The sequence below is a fragment of the Ixodes scapularis genome, unplaced genomic scaffold, assembly GCF_016920785.2.
Source record: "Ixodes scapularis isolate PalLabHiFi unplaced genomic scaffold, ASM1692078v2 PGA_scaffold7__128_contigs__length_106722199, whole genome shotgun sequence".
NCBI lineage: Eukaryota > Metazoa > Arthropoda > Arachnida > Ixodida > Ixodidae > Ixodes > Ixodes scapularis.
In genome coordinates this window covers 70,703,183-70,728,156 of record NW_024609882.1, presented here as the reverse complement: position 1 = coordinate 70,728,156, position 24,974 = coordinate 70,703,183, and the positions used below count along the sequence as shown (strand labels likewise).

At 45.2% G+C, this 24,974-nt stretch overlaps 1 protein-coding gene across 1 annotated transcript in view; it reads left to right on the top strand.

The window, feature by feature from the left end:
- The window catches only part of LOC120848335 (arginase-1-like), a 130,198-nt gene extending 115,185 nt beyond the window's left edge, over positions 1–15,013 (top strand). Inside the window, exons 6-10 of the mRNA XM_040504512.1 lie at positions 2,741–2,797; positions 3,858–3,962; positions 5,495–5,571; positions 7,326–7,385; positions 14,838–15,013. Of these exons, the coding sequence (XP_040360446.1) occupies positions 2,741–2,797; positions 3,858–3,962; positions 5,495–5,571; positions 7,326–7,385; positions 14,838–15,013 (475 nt within the window). The remainder of the gene's footprint in view (positions 1–2,740; positions 2,798–3,857; positions 3,963–5,494; positions 5,572–7,325; positions 7,386–14,837) is intronic.
- Positions 15,014–24,974: the final 9,961 nt, after the last annotated feature.

Here is a 24,974-nt window from a genome sequence, read left to right as displayed (position 1 = left end):
AAGTTTCGCCGCCACGATGCAACGAGCAGATCACAAGTGACCTGCGCGTTGCATCATGGGGCTTTTCACATATTGGAACGCGCGGGACCCTTGTGACGTCATTTTAGGAAACGTCCCATAATGCAATGCTCGGGTCACGAATGAGACGGCACATTGCATTATAGGACGTTTCCCATAACGCAACGCGCGGTTACGCCGACACGTCGCCGACCCGCGAGTTGCATCATGAGACGCTTCCCATAGTTCAACGCGCGGGTCACAAATGAGACGGCGCGTTGCATTCTGGGACGTTTGCTATAACGCAACGCGCGGTTACCCCGACGGCGACGTTGGCGTCGCCGACCGCGCGTTGCATCATGGGACGCTTCCCATAATGCAACGCGCGGGACCCTCCTGACGTCACCCATGCCGTCACTATGGGAGACGTCCCATAATGCAATGCGCAAGTCACAAGTGAGACCCGCGCGTTGCATCATGGGACGCTTCCCATAATGCAACGCGCGGGACCCTCGTGACGTCACACATGCCGTGATTATGGGAAACGTCCCATAATGCAATGCGCGAGTCACGAGTGAGACCCGCGCGTTGCATTCTGGGACGTTTCCCATAATAAAACGCGCGGTTACGCCGACGGCGACTGCGACGGCGATGCCGCTCAAGCCGGAAACGGGCGCCTAAAAGCTGCGCTTTAAGAAATTGATAGATGAAAACCAAATTAAATTTTCATTCCACAGCCATGTTTGATCCCGTCCTATTTAACAAAACGGAAATAAGCCTTTGTTAACTAATTCAAGGATGACGCGGCGTTAATATTAGGCTAAGTATAGTATTAGGTGTCACCTTTTAGCATACCGAAGACATGTCCAACCTAACGGTCATTCGTAACCATCATATAGTTTTTATATCAGCGAAAAAGCTATGTCGGTTACATATCAAAACTTGCATGGCTCGAATGGCCTGTGAAAGCAGCGAGAAAACGATGTCGGCCAGTCACCGGGAACTGCGTGGCTGAACTGGCCGGTGATTACAGAAAGAAAACGATATCGGCGTGTCAGCGGAAACTCCACGGCTAGACTGGCCGGTGACTACAGCAAGAAAACGATGTCGGCCAGACACCGGAAACTCTATGGCTAGACTGGCCAGTGACTACAGCAAGAAAACGATATCGGCCAGTCACCGGAAACTCCATGGCTAGACTGGCCGGTGACTACAGCAAGAAAACGATGTCGGCCGGTATCGGGAACTTTCCGGCTGGTGCTGGCCAGTTTCGACAACGAGCCCCCGATATCGGCCGAGGTCGGTTTCTTACCGGCGTCCCTGGCCGGGATCCGCCGTACAGCTCCCGGTACTGGCCGACGTAATCCCAGTATCGGCCGACATGGTGTGCTACCTGGGCTAATATCACTATTTTAACAGGATGATAACACTGCATAGCATTAGCATGTTCTAATCAAAATGATTATACACACTAAATAAAGGCCCATTCACACAAAACCAAGACGCGAGCCGAGGGTTGTGATTTTTGCTTGTTTTTTATATTAAAAAGTGTCGTTCTTTGGGGAAGACAACGGCGGGGGTTGCGTCCCCGCGGACAATTTATCCGGCGACGCTCGCGCGTGGCACATTCAGCAGGAGATTGAACCTGGCGTGTCGCCTTAGGCTAGGGCTTGTTTTCCTATTTTGTCATTTTCAATGCACAAGCAACGCGTAATGGCGCATCTTTCGAGGGTTGTGTTCCAATCCATACTTGCTTGGAAGCACTTCGATGTCAAGAGTGTGGGCGATGCTGGACCTGTGCGACGCCGTGCAGCAATCATTCATTATTCACGGGAAAGCCGCCATCAAACCACAACCTTGGACGCGTGCGCCTGCAGTACAGCCATCACTCCCAACGTGACTTGTGCATGCTTTGTTTGCGCTAACGACTACGGAATACAACCGTTCCCCTTCGAAAACAGTATCACACAAGCTGTGTGCAGCGCTATCAAAGGTACAGAAGCGCTGGCGTGTCTCCGCGCTACGCGTTTTTGCACATTAGTTTGCCCAATAACACGGGTATAAAGTTGACCTTATGTACCGCCTAAGGCTGGTCGCTCGAGATTGTGCCTCCCGCAACAATGAATACAACTTTATTTTGATCGTATGTAATTATATATTAATCTACGTTTAATCTCTAAAAACGGTCATGTCGGTGCACATGTGTGATCACGAACGATCGCCAAGTAAGGATGCACATGGCGGATGAATAAAAGAATTCCCGTGCTCTCTGAACAAACGCGAGATATCCCGAGACTACGCCGACAATGACAGGGTTGGTTAGTCCTGTGTGGCAACCTCTTTTCTCTTTTCTGTGTGAACGCGCCTTCTGTGTTGAAAAACAACCATCCAGATATCGTCACATAACAAACATGTGAGCACGATACACGTGTCGAAAGCTGAATAGCGGTGTGAAGTGACAAATATGGGTTTGTTAGTAGTGACTATGAGGCCAATATCGTCACAAATCAAACATGTGAGCACAATACACGTGTCGAAAGCTGAATAGCGGTGTGAAGTGACAAATATGGGTTTGTTAGTAGTGACTATGAGGCCAATTCAAGAGATTTCGTAACTGCTCAAATTTAACCAAATGCTCATAGACACCAACTTTCAAGATTTTTTTTCACAATTTTATGAGTAGACATTGTAAAACACCATACTAGGCAAACCTTCACCAATTGACAGCTGAATATTTTTTCAGTGTTCGAAAAGACAATTTTGCCTACATTGCCCTGAGGAAAATCGACCCTTACGAAAGGTAATCTGAACTTCGTTTCTTGTCAATATATTGCTTATAGTTTAAAGGCTTTTACTTTCCTTTGTATCTGTATGTGTGTGTGTGGGCGGGGGGGGGGGGGGGGATATACCCAAACAAATCAAATTTTGAGACGGCGCTTTACGAAAATGGGAGAAAAACGAAAACTCATTTAGAGCTAATCTTGATATTGAAAATTCCATGCTGCATAAAAAAACTAACATCTAACCGGTCTTATTTTTGTTCCCTGAAAACAGAGCCCGTGTTGAACTGTACGCGAGGCAGATTTCTTGCTTTGGAACCACACCCCTTATACAGCTTCCATCTCTTGTTTCTACCGGGAAGTTTCGCGTGTACTTGGTGAAACCCCGTGTTTTCTAGAGGTCGGGCAATCCTAATCCCGTGGCCTACGTCCTTTGATATGAGCCTCGATAATCCCGGATTTGTTCTCCGAGAAAAACAGAGACATTAGAGAAAAACACCGAATATAAGGAAAAAATAATGCCGAAAAAACACGCCACCTCCCCCCACTCCCACTCCCTCCCCCTCCCCCCCCCCCCCCCCCCCAAAAAAAAAAATGCGAAAAGAAACGCGGAAGCAAGAATAATTATAAAGTAGCAAACAAAATGCATTAACCACTCTTGATGCTTTACACTGCTCGCATGGGTCAATGCCAGCGTCCCCCTTAAATGTAGTTTTTTTTGTATTTAAGCGTTTTTCATGAGCCCTAATTAAAAGAAAAAGTTTTTATTCGGTAAAAATTCGAAATAGTTAACATATTTCACGCAATGCATTTACAAACCGCAAGCTTAATTTAAAACCGACATGCGTGCCCTAGTTTCAACACACATTTCCCAGTTGAACAAGACTTCTGGACGCACCCTAAATACAGTTTACGTATCAGACTGCGATTTACTCGAAGAAGAAAAAATAATAACCGAACATGAGTGGGAGAAGTTGTATATCAGGAAGAGGTTTTTGCGGCAGCGGTTTGTTATCCAGGATTGTCAGTGAACATCCTGTGGCTCAAATGAATAGCAAGTTATAGGTACACATTTTGTAGATATTTCATGGATAAGCTGGGAATAACACTCTACAGTATGGAAGACGTCGACCGGATTGGCATCACCGAAGTTATTCGACTGGTGCTAAGGCAAATAAACCCCGGGTAAGTACACTAGGAGCTACATTTTACAAAATATTTGCTCGGTTTTTAATGTGGATGAGCTCACTATTTGCGAATTTGATAACTCTACTCTCATTAAATTATTCGTCGCTATAAGAATTCCGCAGTAAGTGATTATTGGAAACCGCATTGACGCAGGTCTATACTTACCAACGTACTTTAACGAAATTATTCACCAAAAATACGCCTGCAGTTAACTCACTGGCAGAGTTCACGTGCCATTTGCATTTTACACACTAGTTACAGGTTATAAACTAGAGTGCATGGGGAGTCCCTAATGTCTTGGTATGGCTCTATAACTATAAACGGTGGGGCATTATTTGATAATAATACCGAATAAAAATTACAAAGCAGGGAGGGGGAATACAGTTCACACCCTTCATTGCTTAAGCTCTCAGTGATATAGATGTTTGTATGTTATAAATTATCATCTCTGCGCTACTTAATAAATTATGTGAGAATCTAGCAGCCTTTTAACGTATTTATTAACACTAATGATTTCACAATGATAATGAAATAAAACCAATGAGGCTGCACTACGTTTAACATCACAAAACTATGAACTGTACAGGATCTTAATTTTATAGAATATTTTTTTATGATCACCTGCCTTTGGTATGCTCTGTAGATTAAATACTTACCTTAAGCGATCGAAGCAGAGTTCCTTTATACGCAACAGTAACGCAATTCCTCTTCCGACCATATCCTCATGATACGTTACTTCGTGAAAATCTAATGATTTCGCGACGGATTTCGAGTAGTTGGAGCGGCTGGACTCTCGCAACTTCGGGCGATTTTTACTTCATATATGGAGGGGTAGGTTGCGCCATCTATCGTCTTGGACAGCATTAGAGATAGCAGAAACATCGGAAGAAGCCGTCTGTGTTGTCATACCAAATCCGGTATATAGGTACGTTCAATGAGCGGAGTAGAATGTATTATCTTAGTAAAGGCTTTGCTTTAACCGTGTGCGGCAGGCCGTCACGACTGAGCAAAGACAACAAGCTAATCTCGACATAACATTAATACTCAAGGAGACGTGTGCTTCCGTGTTATGCTCAAATGCGCAATATAATGTAAACTGCGCGACACTGTTAGCGCGAACACGACTTTGACGCTTTTTCGCATTTTACTTCGAACGAGGAGTGGCTGGTTTCAAAATTTACCATTTAGGTCATACCCCAACTGAGCAACTCCCATTCCCATGGCAGTTTGTTTTGCAAATCCTTTAATACTTAAAGAAAAAAAAACCGGTGATGGTTGGTCAGCGCTAATTGTGTCGCGGAGTATATAAAACGAAGGAATCGAGATTTTCGAAGCAGGTAGTGCGGCCAAGACGGAAATTGTAACACCAGATTGATGTGCATATCTAGAGGTTTTATTTATATTGATACCACTCGACGTTCGGGATATTCCAATGATTCACAAAAAATAAAGCAGAAAAATAATAAAAAAAGCTTACTCGTAAACGAATGTGTGTCAACACACAATAATCCGTTATCTTTCTTTTACAGGGGTACCAGATCCCTCCACGTCAGTTTCGACATAGACTCGATCGATAAGCTTCTTGTTCCAAGCACCGGAACTTCCGGTAATGTACAGTCAGTTTGCATATATTTCGCCTGTAATTGAAGTGAATAACTTCCACTTGCTCACAGACTATCCGAAAACTGCTGAATATTTAAAATGCAGCAAAGTTTGAGAACGCTATCCTGAGACTTGTTGGATTTACGGTTCTTAATTTTCAGATTGGTTTTTTGGCTTTTTTATATTACATTCTGCATAAAAGATTAGAAATATTATTACAGAAATGCATTCCTTATTTTGTAGCCTCTGTTCTGCAGAAGGTTAGCCAAAAAGCGACACCTCAAAACCAAATGAACGTGAAGTGTTCTAACACCGTTTCACGCATATAGTCCCCACTGAAGGGGAACAAGAGGAACAATAGACAAACACAAACAGAATATTTGTATTTGTCCTTTGTCTCTTTTGTCCCCTTCTCCAATAATTATTTACGTATTCTTGTCTAGTTCGCTTGCACTTATGCATTAATTGCATTATAATCATAACCGTTTCACAACTACAGGTGATCGTGGCGCAAATTCAATAATAAGAATGAAAATTTGATTATGTGAGATATATTGTTCAATATTAACGTAGTGTGCCACAACTATGCCTGATATTGAATATTTTATAAACTTATCGGGACGTTCCTCTGCAGCACGTTCTACATCAGAACTTTTATGCATATACACTCCCACTGTTACAGTATTCTTAAAGAATAGTCATACAAATGGCAAGCACCTTTTCCCCCTAAAATTGAAAAGATTATTGAATCTTCAATATCTAATGTTTTTTCACTAGAAAGTGTACGCGCTAAAGCATAAAACAATATGGTTCTATACATATATAAGTGACACGGCGTTACCAATGCATGTTGAGTGAGAGCAAACCGCTGTGGTCAGTATAAGGAGACAAGCCCATGTGTAAGTAAACATATTCGGCAGAAATCTGCCTGGTTGGGAAAGAATTAAAGTCCGAAAATGTAGCTCCAACAAAACCTCGAAATGAAACCCAACCTTCGAAGCCAACTCGGTTTCTTCTTCAAGGGTGACTGAAAGCAGACGGAACAGCAGCAGCTCCTAACCTCTTCGAATGCAAAATCTGAAGAAGAAGAGGAGCTGCTGCTCTTCAGCGAGCTTTCAGTCACCCTTGAAGAAGGAACCGAGTTGGTTTCGAAATGTTGGGTTTCCTTTTGTGTTTTGGTTGGAGCTAATTTGTGGAACTTTAAGTCCATGTGTAAATTGATCATTGTACCGCAGAGACATATGTCGGACTTTGGCGAAACATAACTTAAGCAAAACGTGTATATAATATAAAACGGAACACTAATGTCAACAATTATTTTTATGAGTAAAACAAGGCGTAAATTCGATATTTTCTTGCAATAGGGTAAACATATCGAGTAATATATTAAAATTCAGTTTCTTTCTGGAACCATCAAGCAAATTTCCGTTTTCCTGGACGGTGAGAAAAAACAGTGTTAGTTTTTGGCTGCTGTGTTTGTTTTAAGTGAGGTATTTTGAAGCTTCGAGTTTATGTCGCCTATACGTGCTGCTCTTTTCAGCGTACATTTGTCACATTTCAGTTTCAGGCTTAGCGACAGACACGGCCTTTGGATTTGACGATCCGTAATTCAGAATGAAGAGTTCACTCAAGCAAGTTCTAGTTTAAAGGTGCAGCCGATCTGGTGCCCTTACTATTTCGCTAAAGAACATGCGTCCAATAACACCAGAAAAGAAAGATAGAAAACGATGTTATTTTCTCATGTCACTTTCCTTGCAGAAATTGGTGGTCTCTCGATGCGAGAAGCGCTGGTTATAGCGGAAGAAGTACACAGATCTGGCAAGTATTTGCTTTATCTGTCCTCCACCCATCTCCTAAATACTACACATAAGCTCTAGTTACGGTGATCAAATAAAACTCCACATCTACGCTTAAGAGTATGGCGGCGAATCCGAGAACGCACGCGTTGGAGAAATGGTTGAGTCTTTGTAGTAAATATATCGACATAACTCGTAGCCTTTCTGATGTCAGCGTCTAAACAAAAAAATGCCCTTTTTTATCTGCCTGTGTGCTTCAAACTCTGTCAAGGAGGCCCCCGGTTTTTGTTTGTTTTGAGGTCGCCGACCTATATATACTACGTGCTCAAGGCCAATACAAACCACGATCTTTTACACGGGCTTCGCCGTTTTTTGTAATAATTATATGATTGATAGAACATAATAAAATATAAATTATATGTATGTAGTTGTTTCTGCTAAAATCCTCTGCCATGAGCGCGCACGCTTCTAAGCATAAACAACGCCAAAAAATGCCTCTATAAACATGAGGATATAACCATTTAACCGTTGGAATATAATGACGTCAAATGTGTTTCTGGCATTCTTTAAGAAGCCCTTGAATAAGGCAAACTAACTATGTTAGCCTAGTCCAGCTTCTTTGTTTCTTGCACCCCTGTATTTTGTTTGATAGATAATAATTATTAAATTTATCGTTGCATGAACGTAGAATGGGCCGTATAAACCGTGGAGGTTTATACTTAAGTCTATTCGATTCAAACATGTGAACCTTAAAATAAGCATTTTTGTATTTTTTCTAAAGATCCATGTTTTGCCCAAAATTAAGCCGTTCCTCTCCTCATACACCGCTGCAGTGTTACAGCGACTAGCCCTCTCGTGTCAGGAAAAACGCACTGGCAGCATACTTTACCTTTGCACGGGATTCCTTGAAAAAAGTGATGCGCTTGGCCTTGCGGGTGCCATAGGCGCGGCACAAACATCTGGAATGAAAGCGAGAATAGAACTTTTAATAAGAAATCAAAAAACGTATGGTGTCCAAGTTAGTAAAACGAAACTCGTAAGGGCGGATGGAATGCCTAATTCCAAGATTATATGTACAACATTAAAACAAAAAAACAACTCATGTTTACAAATATTACTTCTGCGAATGGCGTGAGTGTGACCATTAACAAATGGGCACCATCAGAGACCGCGATCATGAAAACATTTATTAGCAAACATTCACTGAATCATATTATTGTAATTGTGGCCTTAAGATGTTGGCTGCGAACCAGATTTTTATTGCGGCCTAGGTCACCGTCGGTTGCTCGCCTCAGTGCAGGGTTCACAGGGGCCTGTATTTCGATGGCTCTCTGAAGATGTTCTCGCGCGACTTTGGCGAAGGACAGCGATGCCAGGAAGTCGGCAGCTGGCAGTAAGTTCGTTACTTCTTCGCGATCAACGTCCCGGATGATTTCGGGAAACTCGTCGACGCCGGTGCTAAACTCAGAGAGGGCCAATGCCAGAGTAGAAATGTCGTTGATCCGATGATAGTGTCGCGCTTGGGCCGTTAGCGCCCGCTCGATGTTTGTTGCTTCGGCAAACAAACTCATCGACTGTCGTAGGAGGGTCGCAAACGAGGCCGCCGAAAATTTTTGTCTTCACGCCTTTGAAGAGAACACTCAAAATTTTTTTTCCTCGTTGGCTTGGGGTGTTTTACGGCTGCTCACCCGCAAAACATCTTCAGCAAAGTTGTTGACGTTTTAGTTGTGTGCTTGAGTCCTCGCCTGGAGAAGATCTTCGGCCCGCTGCCTACGATGCCGGTTCATGAAAGTCCTCTTCAGCTCAGTAAAGCAGGTGTCCCACGACGTAAGCGAAGCCTCATGGTTCTCAAACCAGTGCCTCGCAGTTTTATCCAAGGACAACTAGAGATTTTGGAGGCGCTGTTCCGTAGTCTATTCGTTATCACGTGACGGGCTGTGCGTTGATACTGCTGAAGCCAGTCCTCCACATTCTCGTGGGCCTTGCCATAGAAGGGTGTCGGGTTGCCATAGGGCGACAGGCATAAAGTCGACAGATGAAGCGGTCAACGTCTGCAGCAACTGGATGATCGTTGCTGGTCTCGTCGACATTTTGGTCTTGACCTTCGCTGGCAGGAGATCAAACTCCTGGGGCTTGCCTTGAATTTGGCAGCCTGCTTGTATGTCGGCTTCCTCCCCCAAAAATATTCATTCGCTGAGGAGCGGGCTAGCCCTGTAAGCCTCTGCAGGGGTTCGCTGCATGTGTTATACTCAGCACATTCAACTCACGAATCACGAACTCACGAACAGTGAGTTAATATCATAAGGCGGCGCATGACTGAAAAAAAAAAAAAAAAAAAAAAAAAAAAACGTTTAACTGTGCTAATCAGTACCCAAGACACAAAAGAAGAAGGCTAGCGTCGCGGGCTTTGATGGCGGCGTACAGCAGGATCGAGTCCTGGAGCTAGACTAAACCTTTCGGCGCGGTGAAGCTTGTTTTAAAGGGCAACTCCGGTCAAACATTCTGAATTAAGGATTTCGACGGTTTTAATCTAAAGCAGCGTCTCTAAATTACAATTCATAATATTTTTCTCGATATTATGTAGTTTTATATATATCACGGCTGAAAGTTTGGTTTCGGACGTCTACGGCAAAACCGAAAATATCTGTTAGAGGTGTTGCAACCCTAATCATTAGCCGTACGGCGTCGATGTAACATCACTCTGCTGCTGCGGTGCGCGATAAAACTAAACAACCGCAATGCCTAGGTTATATGATGTCACAGTGATACGGCGCCAGTCTTCCTTGGCTAAAAGCTCACCCACTAGCCACCCGCTTAAAAGCAGCTGGCCGCATCGTGAAAATCGCTTTTAGTGTAATAAGCGACTTCACTTTGGTGTAACTTCTGGGCTGTGATCATATTTCGCACTACTAAAGCGATACCAGTAATTTATTTTGGCTTCGTTTTCAACCGGAGTTGCCATGCCATCACTGCGAGTTTATAATATACTTCCTCGATTGTTCTCGAACCCTGCATTCTAAACATGAACAACCCAGACGGTTCATCAAGCTTGTTGAATCTTTTACTTACATAAAAAAATACAGGCAGTATCGGGAATCGAACCCGAGCCACGAGCGTGTCAGCCAAGCCCGCTGCCGATTTGGCTACTTAATTTTTTTTTCTTTATTTGATTTGGCTACTTAACCACGCGGCCGCGCTGTAGTACAGCTGAGGGAGGCTAACGAAGTTTCAAGGCGCGTCGCACTTTTGTCCCCGTTCTTCACCCGCGCCACCAGACGGCGCCGACGACGTCCGTCTTCTACGCGCGGAGTAAAACACTTAGGAACTGCAGCGAAGCTTCGCACCTGGTGCACTGAACGTGGCAGTTAAATATTGCACTTTCAGCAGCGGGGTAAATTGCTGGCGCTATATACAGGGCTATTGACGGTTCAAATAAATTAATAAAGGGCTTTTAGAGGTGTAATTTGTAGCGCTCGTGCGTATAGCGCGCGCTTTCTTTATTCCAGAAACACAAACAGGTACGTGCTAAGCTGTGGAATGATAACCATTCGAGTGTATCCGCAGCAGGCCCCCAGACTAAAGCGCACTTTAGGCTTTATTAAGACTAAAAGATATATAAAATTTAAGTTATTGGCCTATTTTAATAAAATAACACTTCTGGCCTCCTGTGTTACGGGACACCCTCAGCGCTTCAAAGCGCTTCAGCCTATCAGACCACTCAGCACTACAAACCCCTGCAACCCGTAGGACCATCAAACCTTTCAGCCCGTCACAACCTTTAGCCTTTCAGTCCTCTCAGCCCTTTCAACCGTTACACAGCCAAGTGACTGTGAACGACAGAATAAAAATGCTGCTTAAAACTGTATTGGAAATTTATTTCAGATATTGAGTTTTCATGCATGCTGTAACACAGAAGGGCGATCAGAACGAACGTTTGCTCGAACCCGGGTGCAAGCAACTGTAGACCAAATAGGGACAACCGAGTCATTAGTCGCAGAAATATATATTTCAAGTTACTCAATGCTGATGGGTAGATTCCTTCAATTTACGGTAATTCAACTAATGAAACTGAGCAGGTGCTCCATACGGACACGTGCACTCTTTCAGTAGCACGTTTAGCAAAAACCACGAACGCAGAACCAACATCCGCCGCCGTTGAGAAATCCTGAGCATAGTCCCGGTGCCGTCTCCGGCGTCTTTTTCACTCGCTGGATGCTTTGAAAGTCGGACGTACAAAGAGGCGCCAGGAACAGGGCACTGAAAGACCTTCTTGGTCGGCACACCCAGTTGCTCTAGGGCATAGGTCCCACGCATGCGACGGAAAGACGACACTGAAGGTCCATTTGCTGTTCTGCGTTTATTTGCGCTTGTTGACGGAGAAAAGCAGGATGACCAGCTTTTGACAAATGCTGTATTAAAGCTGACTAAAACAGGTATTCTTCAAAGAAAGAGCAAAATGTCGCCCTCCCGTTTTCCCCACGTGCCGTCTTATTCTCGTGAGTGAGGGAAAGAAAGTGCGTGGGGAGGCGTCCTTGGCAGTCTTCACAGACACTTTTCACAAGGGCGCCGCCATCTTGAATTCTCATCACTTCTAGTAAGGACAAAAACATTGTTTTGCCGTCGCCACGCCATTAGAAATTATTTGGGATATAAGCGTAACCATCACACATTCTCGTTTTGCCTTTCCTCAATTTTTACTATTTATAGGTTGAAACGTTTCATTATACTTAGGTGCCAATACCGGGTACGCCCATTAGGTTGCTGGGACGAGAGTAGAAGACAAAGGTCTACATTCGGCGTCAGAGTCCGTGCTACGTTACCAGGGCTAGCCTAGTATCCCCAGTGCTCCAGCTGTGTCAAGACAGATAAGCGCCTTTCGGCGTCATGTGCTTTTACATGGTTTTAGCACTGCGAATGCCGGATTAGCCTTGGAAATGTAGCACGGAATAGTTAGCGCTGAGTATAGTCCTGTCCATGAAAGACATACACAAAAAAGACAGACAGAGCAATGGCTCCGCGAAGCCCACGAAAGAATTGAGACGGGGAAGTGTCTACTCAATTTTGTAAAACTAGCAGCTGCCACCCGGCCGCCCGATCCCGATGTCCAATCAGCTTCCCCGACGCATAACCCTGAATGGTCCCGTTATCTCTACAATGAACCCGTTAAAACGATTTTGTTGGGGCAGTGTCGTTTTACAGAGGGGATTGGGACAGACCCCACAGGCCTGTAAAAAAACTACAGCGGGCAATTTACACCCCCTAAAAATTTTTAAAGGGTAGGTCAGGCCCCTAAGTAAACTACTTTGACCCCTCTCAAAAGTGTCGAACATTTTTGATAGGTACGTCAAAACATTTTAGGAAACCTGGTGGGCCCCACAGACGGATCATCAATAGGGTACCCTTTAAGTTATATAGTATACGCTCGCGAACAGACTTACGTATATTAAGCACTACTTTATATTCGCAGGCTCAATATTTCGCAAATTCAGCGAAGTGTGGTTTTCAGAAAACGTTCGCGTATGAGGTCCAATTTCCGCAGAAACAAACTTTTGAACATCTTCGATACAGTTGACATCGCGAAAACACGTTGCCATTTGCTGGATGGAGGGCACTGACAGTAAAAGGGTCCTTTTAAAACGGTAGTTTTATAGGCCTCACCAAGCTCAAAGTTGTCTTATCAAGGCCTGGTAAAGCCTTTGGCCGAGGTTATGGTGGCTGAAGCGAAGGTCGCGTGATGAAGGTCACGTAACGCCAGTGGCTGAAGCTTAAGCTTCAGTCGCGTAAGCTCATAAGCGCCGATCGCGTAAAGGCCTGTTCGCAGAGGGGTGTGTATTTACATTACGTTTCGTAATGGCCGCGACGTACGAAACACTAATGTTGCCGTGGCTCCCAATATAAGGCAAGAAATCATAAACAAACGCAGCTGTCTGAGCCGCCCTTAACGCCTGTCGCTCGCATGACGTGACCTTTCGTCCATGATGTCGTCTTGAAGACGTCCTTGAGGTCGTCTTAGAGATCGTTCTAGATGTAGTTCTTGACCTAGTACTCTAGGATGTCGTCCTTGAGGTCGTCCCAGACGTCGTTCTTGACGGCGTCTAGTAGGACATCGTCCTAGACGTTGTCCCTGAGGTCGTTTAGAGGTCGTCCTCTACGTCGCCCTAGACACCGTCTTTGACTTCGTCGTGGACGCCGTTCTTCAGGACTTCCCAGATGGCGTTCTTCACGTCGCCCTTGACATCGTCTTCGACGTCGTCCGAGACGCCGTCGTTGATGTCGTTCTCGATATTTGTACGGCATATTACAACGCTCTCATCATCGTACCATTTTCTTTCCTAATTGTTTTCACCAACACTGTTCCTGTAAAGCTACCGCATTTCGTAGCGTTTGGCAGAGTGCTCAAACATGCAGCCAATTTTTTTGTTCTGCTAAGTAGTTAGGGCAGCCCGGGAACGTCGTTGGCACCGCGTATTTCGGCGGAGCGGCTTTCCGCACTGCACTAACGAGAACGTGGCACTTGTAGAAAGCTTCTCACGTTTTGGTCACAAACTTCGACTCGAAATGCCTCTAGAAGACGAAGTCTGTCGGTTGCAGCAGACGGTCTTTCCGCGCGATGGCGTTATTAATCCTTGAGGCAGTCGTCTTCCTTGTCATGTAGCAGAAAGGGAGAGTTCCTCCGTGCACGTCTCGTATCCTGCGATGTACCCTGGCACAAAACACTTCACACCCATTGTCCGCAAGTTTTGGGAGTCAAAGCCGGCTAGAATCTACGCCAGAACCACACAAAGCCACTTAAAACCACGCGGCGGACTTACCGTTCATAAAAGGACAGCACCCTCAACCTCCCTGTTGGTGCCGCGCCCTGGCAACAGGGGCAAGAGTCGCGTGCCGATTTCGGACACGGTGGCTCTTTGGCGGAGGCACAGCGTTACGCCACCTGAAGTATTTCTATCACCGTGGGCGGAAATTAGAAAGGCAATCGAAACATTCAGAAGTGAAAAAAGTAAAAGCGTCGCTTGATTTGCGCTGGGCCTCCGTGAGCAATTTGTGAGCACCTGTTCCCCAGACTGCCCGATATGATCAGAGTTTTTCCAAAACGAACTTGTTTCTGACACATGAAAAAGCAATACATGGATACTTTTTTTTTAAGTATAAAGTTCCGAAAGCACATTCACAAAGACAAGTTAAGATACCAAGAGGAGCGCTCGTAACTGCGCAATGTAGTGTCTTACTTCGCCCTTCTTGTTTTCAGCGATTTATATATTTTTTATAAGAAGAGCTAACTAGCCCAATTAACGTACCACTTTGCGATCTTAGTGTTTTCGGCTTAACAGGGTGTATTGCTTTGGCTCGAGTCTTTTTGCGGAAGCCTCTCACCAGCCCTGCCTCATGCTTCCTGTTGCGTCAAATGAGAACATAGGTAAAAGACTAAAATGGTAAAACATTTATTTTTTACTTATTTCGTCCTCGCACGCAGGTAAGCTCCGAGTTTTGGACCTAGCTGAAGTGAACCCTAGATTGGGAACCGCCGAGGATGCCGATAGAACCGTCAACTGCGGCGTGGACATCATAACTTCCTTTTTCGGAAGAGAACGAAGAGGAAACCTGCCAGTAATCCTGGATCCCAGCGTTATCAAGAAAAAGGAGGACTGAGAACCCGACCAAGTTGAAACCTTCTAAGCGTTTAATCCGGGATTGTAACATTACCATAAAGAAACATTTGATTGCTGATTCATTATTTTTATTAAGCATTGCATTAATGACGAGCCCGTATGTGAGCAAGAAAATCCTACGGCAACCCCTTAAAGGTGACCTCTTTATTTTCTATAGTTGTATTTGAGGCTTCCAAGTAGAGCTGCTTTACATAACAGAGAAAGGTTTTTTTTTTTCTTTTTGTTTGTGAGTGTAAAGGATGACATCGTGACTAGTACGCTTGCTGTCTACCACGTCGTTGATGGAAACGTTTCGATTAAGTTATCGTATCGGGCTGACGTCACCGACATCCGCATCGTCATCATCACTGGTGACGTCACCAGTGACGTCACTAATGACATCATCAGTATCCGCATCATCATCGTCACTAATGACGTCATCAGTGACGTCACAGATGACATCATTGGCATTGTCATCGTCACGTGACCCCCAGGTCACGTGACCCACTAAGGTCAGTTGACCCCCCCCCCAGTAGTACCCTTCCCTCCTCCTTCTCAAGAGCTGCGCTCTAATTCGGCGTTACAGGGAGTTGTAAACGGCTTTCACTTTTTCATTGATCACATATTTTAAAAAAGACACAGTAAGCATACATGTTACTGAGAAGGTTTTGTAACCTTGGTTGATATGATAAGGTTGAAAAATATTATTTCTTTATTACTGGGGCCACACGTGTGTTTCAAACAAACAAGACAGCAGTTTTTTGTTAACAAATTCCTAGTCTTAATAAGGTGGGGCAAACGGTCATATATTTTTCAGGAGAAGGAGATAGAACCTTAATCGAAAAAATATTTGCAGAGGACAATGTCAGACACAAAAAAATTAATAGTCGGCGTGGAAGTTCAACAGCACTATAAAAGAATATCGGAATGAAGGAGACATCCCACAGAAATATGCGTGGTTAACGGCGTCAAAGAGTGTGTCGCCGCCGTAGCATCGAGCATTGTTCTAATCGGCCTAAGTCCGGTTCGGGGCGTCCTGAGGCACAGTAAAACTTGCAAATTAATTTGATTCCGCGTCATTCTTCCTTTAACCGCGACCACGGCTCCCATCCTGTCCGGTAAAACATCATAAACGCGGCCACGAAGTCTGGCTCAGCCCGATGCCACACCCATTCACCTCTGATTGCTTTCCACGATTTGTGGGCAGTGGCGCGGTGGAGAGGCGCCATGCCATGGCTACCTTGATGCACCTTCAAATGTTTTTGATTATATTTAGATCGGCTCCTTTTGGAGGCCAAGGCAGCTTCGTCAGGCAGCGCACCTCGAGGAGATACGAGAGTGACAGCGCATTTTTCCCTTCGACGCTTTCGTGAAATGCACTGAAAGGCATGTTAGCTGAAAGCGTGACCATTGGGGTACAGGCACACGCATCGTGATGGTGGTTCCGTCGGCCACTATTTCCGCTAGCAGACGGCCGGAAGAGCGCAGCGGCGCAGTGAGCGCAAATGAGAATTTATCTCGGCCTCAGGGTGCGCCGTGTTTTGGGAGCGATGCGACAGGCGGCGCAGGCAGTGCCGTGCACAGGGGGGAGCGCCGTTTCAGCTCATATTGTCCGCGATAGTACACCTGAGTGACTGAAAATCGACACGAACGATCAAAAAACGTATGGCATGCTTTTCTTGAAGAGTCATGGAGCCCTCCAGTAACATTTCAGCGAAAATTACAATGACTTCCTGCTAAAAAAAAAAAAAGAAACTAACGGAGTTGATGCTAGAGCTGCGACCAGTTGGCCTCGCATTAGAGTGCTGCCAACGGTAAAAAAAAAGATTTTTTTCTTTCAAAGTATGGGGATTAGGAATAAAACTTGTGCGCAAGAAAGGAACTTACTTGCTCAAAAGTTGCCCACCTTTTGCAAATCAGGTTTTGCGGAAGCCTACCCTGTGTATTATTTGTCTCCGTAGGTACCTCAGACACGACATTTAACGCTTTTTTGAAACAGTGGCAAAAACACTAGTTTCTGCCATTGCGGCTTCTACGCTTCGTAAATGAAGAAGAAAAAATTTCGGGAACATGCGGTTTGCGCCCTCCTTCATTTTAGAAATGCCCCCAAAACACATAATTTTTTCGTGAAAATTGAAAATTAGACCACTTTAGTCTGCCCGATTTGAGATGAGACCTCCCATATCGGGCAGGCTGAAAGGGTCCAATTTTTAATTTTCACGAAAATAATATTTATGGTTTCGGGGTATTTATAAAATGAAGGAGGGCGCAAACCGCATATTCCCCAGATTTGTGTTCTCGAGTTACGAAGCGTAGAAGCCGCAGATGCAGGAACTAGTGCGTTTGCCTTCGAGCGAGCGAGGCCTTGAGTTGCCGGTGTAGCCTTTCGACCATGCCTTTAGCAAACGGATAGTAGGCTGTCGTGTGGATGTGGCACATTCCAAGCATTTTTGCCAGTTATGCAAAGAATGAGCTCTGGAATTGCCTACCACAGTCCGAAGTGACAATGGAAGGGCAGCCGTACCGTGCAATCCAGTTGGTGATGAACGCTTGTGCCACGGTTTGTGCGGTGATGTCCGTAATTGGGATCGCTTCTGGCCATCTGGTAAGGCGATCCACGCATGCAAGTATATATCAGAACCCTTGGGATGGTGGGGGGGGGGGGGGGGGGGGGGTCGGACCATAGCAATATGGACGTGGCCGAAGCGGGCGTCTGGTGGTTTGAAAACATGTAGCGGGCTCTTTTTAGGACGCTGAACCTTGGAGCGTTGGCAAGAGGTGCAAGACCACGTCCAGAGGCGAATGTCTCGGTTGATGTTGGGCCAGGCATATCTCGAGCACATGAGTCGTTGGGTTGCTCGAATCCCAGGATGGCTGAAGTCATGGAGTGAGTGAAAGTTGGGGCATCGAAAAACGGCGGATGTACGGTTGGGGCGTACCCGTTGAGGTATCGCATACCACCTCGGAATTTGCAAGTGGTAGTGGTACAGGTTGAAGCTGCAGTGAGGTGGAGGACTCTTGGAGTCTCTGCAACCCGGCGTCATTCTTTTGGGCTGTTGCCAGTTTGGAGAAGTCGAGGTCAGGTGACGCACTGAGTGTCTCGACGCATGACAGGGCGTCTGCCGCTTCATTCTTCGCTCCTGATACGTGGCGCAGATCAGTTGTATATTCTGAAATATAAGCGAGGTGACGAATCTCTCGGGTCAAAAACGAGGTTTGATTAGCGTGGAAGGCGAAGGTTGTGGACTGTAAGGACATGAACAACCCGGCCTCCCAGAAAATGTCTGTAATGCCGTATTGCCGTAGATGGCAAAGAGATAATGCCGTAGTTGGCAAAGAGTTCGCGACCAAACGTGCTGTAACGTGTCTCTGCCGGCTTCAAGTTCTGTGAGAAGAGGCCTAGTGGAAACCAGTCCGTCTGGTTGCACTCTTGTAGCATGGCTCCCACTGCGACATCCGAAGCGTCGGCCATAAGTCTGGTTGGTGCGTCTGGTCGTGGGTAAACGAGAAGTGCCGTGTCGACATCAGCCTGCTTTGCAGTCTTGAACGACTTCTCGATCTGCAATCTAATTGTATTCCACCGGTGATGTGGGACCTTTTGGCGAGCGCAGCAGATCTGTTAAGGGCTCGAGAATTTGGGCGCAGTTGTTAATGAAGCGTCGATGGAAGTTGACGAGGACAAAGAATTCTCGCTACTTACGAAGTGACTTGGGTTGCGGAAAGTCCCTGATGGCTTCCACTTTCGAAGGTAACGGGTGAATGCCTCCGGGTGTCACTCGGTGTCCTAAGAACTTGAGGTCGGACGTTCCGAAGACAGATTTTGCTGCGTTGGCGACGAGACGATAGTTGCGTAGCTGACCGGAGATTAAGCGCAGATGTTGTCCATGCTCTTCCGGGGAACTGCTCGCTATGAGGAGGTCGTCAACGTATGCAAACACGAAGGGTAGCCCGCGTGTCACTTTGTCTATACATCGTTGAAATGTTTGTGCAGAATTTCGAAGCCCGAAGGGCATTCGCACGAACTCGAATAATTAGAACTGTGTGGTGACACCAGTTTTCGGAATGTCAGCTGGCTCGATAGATATGGGGGGTAAGCTTTTACTAAGTCCACCTTGCTGTAAATGCAGGTTCCGTTGAGTTGCTCCGTGAAGTCATGCAGGTGTGGTAGAGGGTAACGATCTGGCAAAGTGTTGGCGTTGAGGGCGCGATAATCGCCGCACGGCCTCCAGTCTCCCGGCTCCTTCTTGGGCACCATGTGTAGAGGTGATGCCCAGCAGCTGTTCGACGGCCGAATGATACCGAGCTCGAGAATATGCTCGACTTCTCGTCGAGCCGTCTGGAGTCGTCCACCGGAGAGGCGACGAGGTTGTGCGTATTCAGCCGGACCAGAGATTATGATGGTGTGAGTCACACCATGAGTGGTCGGTTGTGCCATGTTGGAAGGCCTCGTGACTTCAGGAAACTCGGTAAGTATAGATACGAATCCCGTAGATGGGAAGATTTTATCGTATGGCAAGGGATGAAACGGTTGCAAGCATACCATCTACAGTCAGACGTGTCGTACAGTCGAGAAGACAACGGTGGCGCATGCTGACATCTATGTTAAATTTGGACAAAAAGTCAGATCCTAAGATGGAACACTTGACGTCAGCGATGATGAAGAGCCATCTGAAAATTCGGCGTAGTCCTAGATCGAGAGTCATTGATTGCATACCGAAGGCGGGTATGAGAGATCCATTTGCTGCGATTAGGTTTCTGCCTTTATCCGGGTGTCTTCTTTCTGCTGCTGTGGGTGGGATGACGGACACTTCGGCGCCGGTGTCGACAAGAAGTCTGCAGCCGGTGAACCGATCAGGAATGTAGAAAAGGCGGAATGCTGGTCGGCCGGAGTCCCTTACCGCCTTTAGTGACTGGCCGGGGTGTTTTCCTGCCAGACACAAGGGGGATGACGGTTGAGGGCTCGCTGTCCGTACTTTCGGTGGTACCAGCAGGTACTCGGACTTGGTGACGGCCATCGCGCTCGAGCGGAAGACGAGTTCCTTCGGTGGGAAGGGCTGCTTTGCAAAAAACGCCGCGTACCACCGGCATGTTTTTGCAGAGACGCGACGGTCACTGTCGGCTGGGCGACCTTTGCTGGAAGTTCCTGCATGGCGGTTGCCGACGACTCATGTTCTGTCAACGCAGCTACCGTCGGTACCGCTTGCGCCGCTGCACGGTCAGCCATTTCGGCAAGACGGTCCAAGGGCATGTCGTCTGCTGGGGCTAGGATCATGCGAACGCCTTGTGGTAGCCGTGATAAGATGTTGGAAGACCAGCTGATATTTGCGAAAAGGGGGGAAGAATGCGGTGTAGGAAGGGGGATGGTTTGGAGAGTCCCCCGCCCCCCCCCCCCCCCCCCCCCCTCTGCCACAACACTGCTACGAGGCGCGGGGAGCGAACAGACACGACGCAGGAGAGGCCGAGTACCTGCGGGATTAGCCCCGAGAACTTGCGTTACTTTGCATCCCGAAGCTCAAGGAGACTTGACCCATTTGAAGAGAGGGCTGATTCACGCTTCTCACCAACGTAGAAACTCTCGCCCACTACAGGAAATGCAAGCACTGCATCCTCCCTCAAAGGAGGCAACAAAATGCAGCACCTGCTCTCAAACTCACCTGCTGCTCCCGTAGTTTGTGCTGTACTCGTTGCCTTTCCTCCTAAAACTTAGATTCTAAAACATGCAGATCTTCAATGATTCAAAGATTGTTCGAAAAGCCTGTAGCAATTCCCCCAACTTGTTTATATAAAAATAATAAACAAGCAGCGTTGGAAAGTGCTCTACTCACATGGTACTTAAAGTACTACTGCTTAAAAAAATCGTACTTTACTTGAAAGTAAACTCTCCAAACATGTGCTTGTATTTTCCGAGTAAAGTAAAACTCCCGACCTCAATGCACAATCCCGAATTCGAAAACAATAAATGGCGATATCGCCGTGTAGAAACACGCTTTTTCGAGACGTCATCTGGTAATTTTTCTGAGTCGGGTAATGGCGGCTGTAAGACCGATGAAAATAAGTGTTTTATTGGTTGATTGTGTCAAATAGCTCTTCAGCGAGAGTAAAACAACTACTCTGCGGTGACTTGACGTTATACAATATTTCCTGTCATTTTTGTAAAAAACTGATGCACCTCCGATTACCCCTGGAGCAATGCCTACTAGATAAAAAGGACTGTTTAGGGAATGAAAGGGCATCACCATAGATTGTGTTAAAAGGGCTTGTACTGTACCTTGAAATATATTGTATTTATATACATTACTTCAAGTACATTGCACCCGGTATACTCACTACTTTACTTGAAGTATATAACCTCTCATTTACTTCGTACTTGACTTCTAGTACTTTTTAGATGTACTTTACGCAACACCGTAAACAATAACACACTGTCTAAAGAAATCAAGCTCAGACAGTGCTAGACCTCAAAGTAGAAACGACACATTCGCAGTTCATCATTGACCAAACAAACAAGTACAAAGCAATTGGGAACGCAGAATCAGAACCAGCTAAAAAGCATTACTGTGAAAAAAAAAGCCGATTAATATTTGACTTGCACAATTTCGCTAAGGGATCAAAAGCTCTATACTTGCGTTTTACCGCTAAAAACATACAAAAGTAACTTCAAAAGCGATTTGCCACTTTTTTTATGGTAATTTGTAATTTTTGCAATTACTTTCGATTTGAGTAATTTTTACTCTACTCAAATTACTTTTAACACCAATACACATAACTTAACTTAATTACTTCTTTAGTAACTTGTACGTGTCTGTACCTCAGCCTTCTTGCTCTTTCGTCAAGCAAGGTAAAACCGTAAGCTCCGAAATAAATGGTTAATCCCAAATTCCTCGTCAAGGCCCCAGAACGCTTCGTGCGTAGCCTTGGCCTTGGAAACTAGAGGTGCTTTCGGTCGGAACAAACGGTAAGCAAGCAAAGCTGGGGCCGCATGCGGCAGAGCTCTCTGTTTTCCTTGTCAAATTTAGTCGGAAAAAAGGTCCGTTCACACCCTTAGCAAAAAGAGGCCGTACTTGAAACGAAGTTGAAATGTATTGAATATGAATATTCATTATGTATTCAATCTGTATTATTTTGTCCACATTCGAAATACGCGCGTAAAGTATTCAAAATAACTCGTAAATATTAGTCAGAAAATATTTTAGATATACCAAAAATATAATTCCTTCCCCCTCAAGATGTCATTTGCGTATTAAGAACCAACTACAAAAAATATTTTTTTTTGGGGGGGGGGGGGGGGGATTTTGTTAGTAAATGGTGTCCCTGTGGTATTTAAAAGGCTTCCAAATACATCCCACAATTACACATTAGAAACGAACACAAACACCATAAACGCACGGAACACCTGAATCACAGTCCTTTTGACCGCTCTAGAGCCTTATATTGCCTACATATTGAAGGAAATCATTTGGCCGGTGACCAGCTCTGCAGTTATTAAGGTTCCAAGTACTTCATCTTCTCCTCGGGAGTCTTTCAAAAGGGAAACAGTGTTTCGAAATTCGTGGACGATATATCTTACTTTTAGAAAAGCATTGGTAGGACTAATAATTATCGCTAAAACAATACCAACAAAAAACGTCTCCTAGAATAAATGTTATTGCTTCTCTGCATAGCACCACTCAGGGCGAAGCGAGTCAAGGCAGTTTCTTCACTTTAAAATAGTTATTTTTCTTTTCATTACTAGTTGACTATTTAATATGGTCAATAACGTCACTATATTAGTCACTCACATCACGTACAATGGTGAGTATACCCTTTCAGGGAACTAACATTGTGCTAACATGACCACGCGAAACATATCTGCTCAAAGCACGCGCTGAAGCTTTCCAGCATCAGCAAGTGTTGTAGTTGTAGTTCCCGAACCCTGTTTGTGATTGGTGTGCAAGAACGTCATCAGGTGTGTTCTTGATAGAAAAAAAGGCAACAATAACATAAACTGGGCTGATTTATCAGTGTGATGTTGCAGAACTCAATTGACAAATAAAATGTTGTATTTAGGCACTTCATTGTACTCCATATCTGCTTGAAGTGAAGTTCTGATAGACGAGCTTTTCAATACTTTGGAAGTTTAAGTCAAACTACCAAAGTATTAACGAGAAAAGAGTCAAAGTACAGGCTAGCTGGTGGAAGTCAACCATTTCGTCGATTACCGTGAGACTGTTTTTTTTTTTTTTTTGAAGAGCAGAAGTAACAGAAAAAACAGACAGGTCTCAAACTCAGCTATACGTTTATTCCAACAACTTCCTCTTATATAGTTCGTTTTCGTCGTCAACAACCAATCACATACGACTTGTCCTTTGCACCGTGACTTTACAGGTTCCACTATATCACAAAAGAAGCGGACACTCCCAACGTTTCCAAGTGAAAAGGTTCCAGCAGAAGATATGCCTCACAAAGCCTCAAGCAACTCTTTTGTGTCCTCACAATAAACAGGACAACAGCCCACAACAACATCCCACTCAAAACTGGTCACCTCCAAAATTGTAGAAAACAGACAATATACACCAGTACACACCACAGACAACACACACCAAAGAAGCCTTTCAGGATAACTAACTAAAAAAAAAAAAAAAAAAAGCACTTAAAATTGTAAAAATTGCTTGCAGCGGTTCCCTATTTGCATGGAAGGTTGACTAATGCAATTTCCCAACGATCTAATCCTAGTTGTTTCTCTTACCACCCTTTTAACATCGTTCCTTTCCTTAACAACTACATCCGTTCCAGACCAATCCGTTGTGCAGTTTCTACACTCCTCCAGATGCTTAGCCAACTCCGAATTTGCTGCATTATTTTTAACATTCCTTTTGTGTTCTGTTAAACGCTCGTTTAAACACCGAGAGGTTTGGCCTACATACTTAAAACCACACGCCAAAGGAACCTCACACACCACGCCTACGCTACACGGCACCGACTTTTCCCTATGCGCCTTCTGACAGCCCCTCTGAGCCGTTTCAAAAGGTGTCAATCTATCTAACCTAAAATCCGTGCTGAATACGACATCCACGCCATATTTTTTTGCATATGCTCTAAGATTGTGGGACACCTCGTGAAAATGCGGAACCACAGCGTACCTATTCCTGATTTCTTGCGTCTTCCCCTTTTTCTCCCTGTACTGTAGGGCAATCTGCCTTTTGATGTACTCTTCCCCATATCCTGCCATTACCAGTCTTTCCCACTGGTTTTTTAGTGCCTCCGGTCCGAAATGCATGCATGATCTCACCAAAGCATTACTAATCAAAGATCTGACTACCCCGGCTTTTACATTTTTCGAGTGACAGCTACTCTTTGACAGAACCGGTTTTGGGTTTTCCTTCCCATACTCCCAGCAAAGACCTCGTTCCAAATGTAAACGCAGGTCGAGAAATTGCAGGACCTCGCCCCTTGGACTCTCTACCGTGAATCTCAACTCTGGCGCCGCTGACCTTACTACTTGTTCTAAAACTTGGTCCAATCCTTCCTGAACAGAACAAACTAAGATATCAACCACAAATCTTTTCACAAAACACTTTGGAGACAACTCCTCTACCTTGTCATGCACTTGCTGGTCCACCGTGTTTAAGTAAATTTCCGCTAACAAAGGCGCTACAGACGAACCTATACAGACTCTTTCTTTTTGCACAAAATTGCGACCTTCGTATTCCAATACCGTTGACTGTAAATAAAGGTCTAGCACCGAAAGAAAACTATCCACCGCTATTCCTGCTCCTGATTGAAACTTAATAAGGTTCCCTTCCAAGGCGATCCTCACTCTATTCATTAGTCTGCTTTTCTCTAAAGAGTAATATAGGTCCTTGATGTCCATGGAGAATACCGCGCACTTCCTTCCGTGTTTACGTTTTACCGGTTCTTTCGAACCAACGTTTTCGTCGTCGCCGGCCTTTCTAATCAGCCAAGCGTACGTGGCACTGGACAAG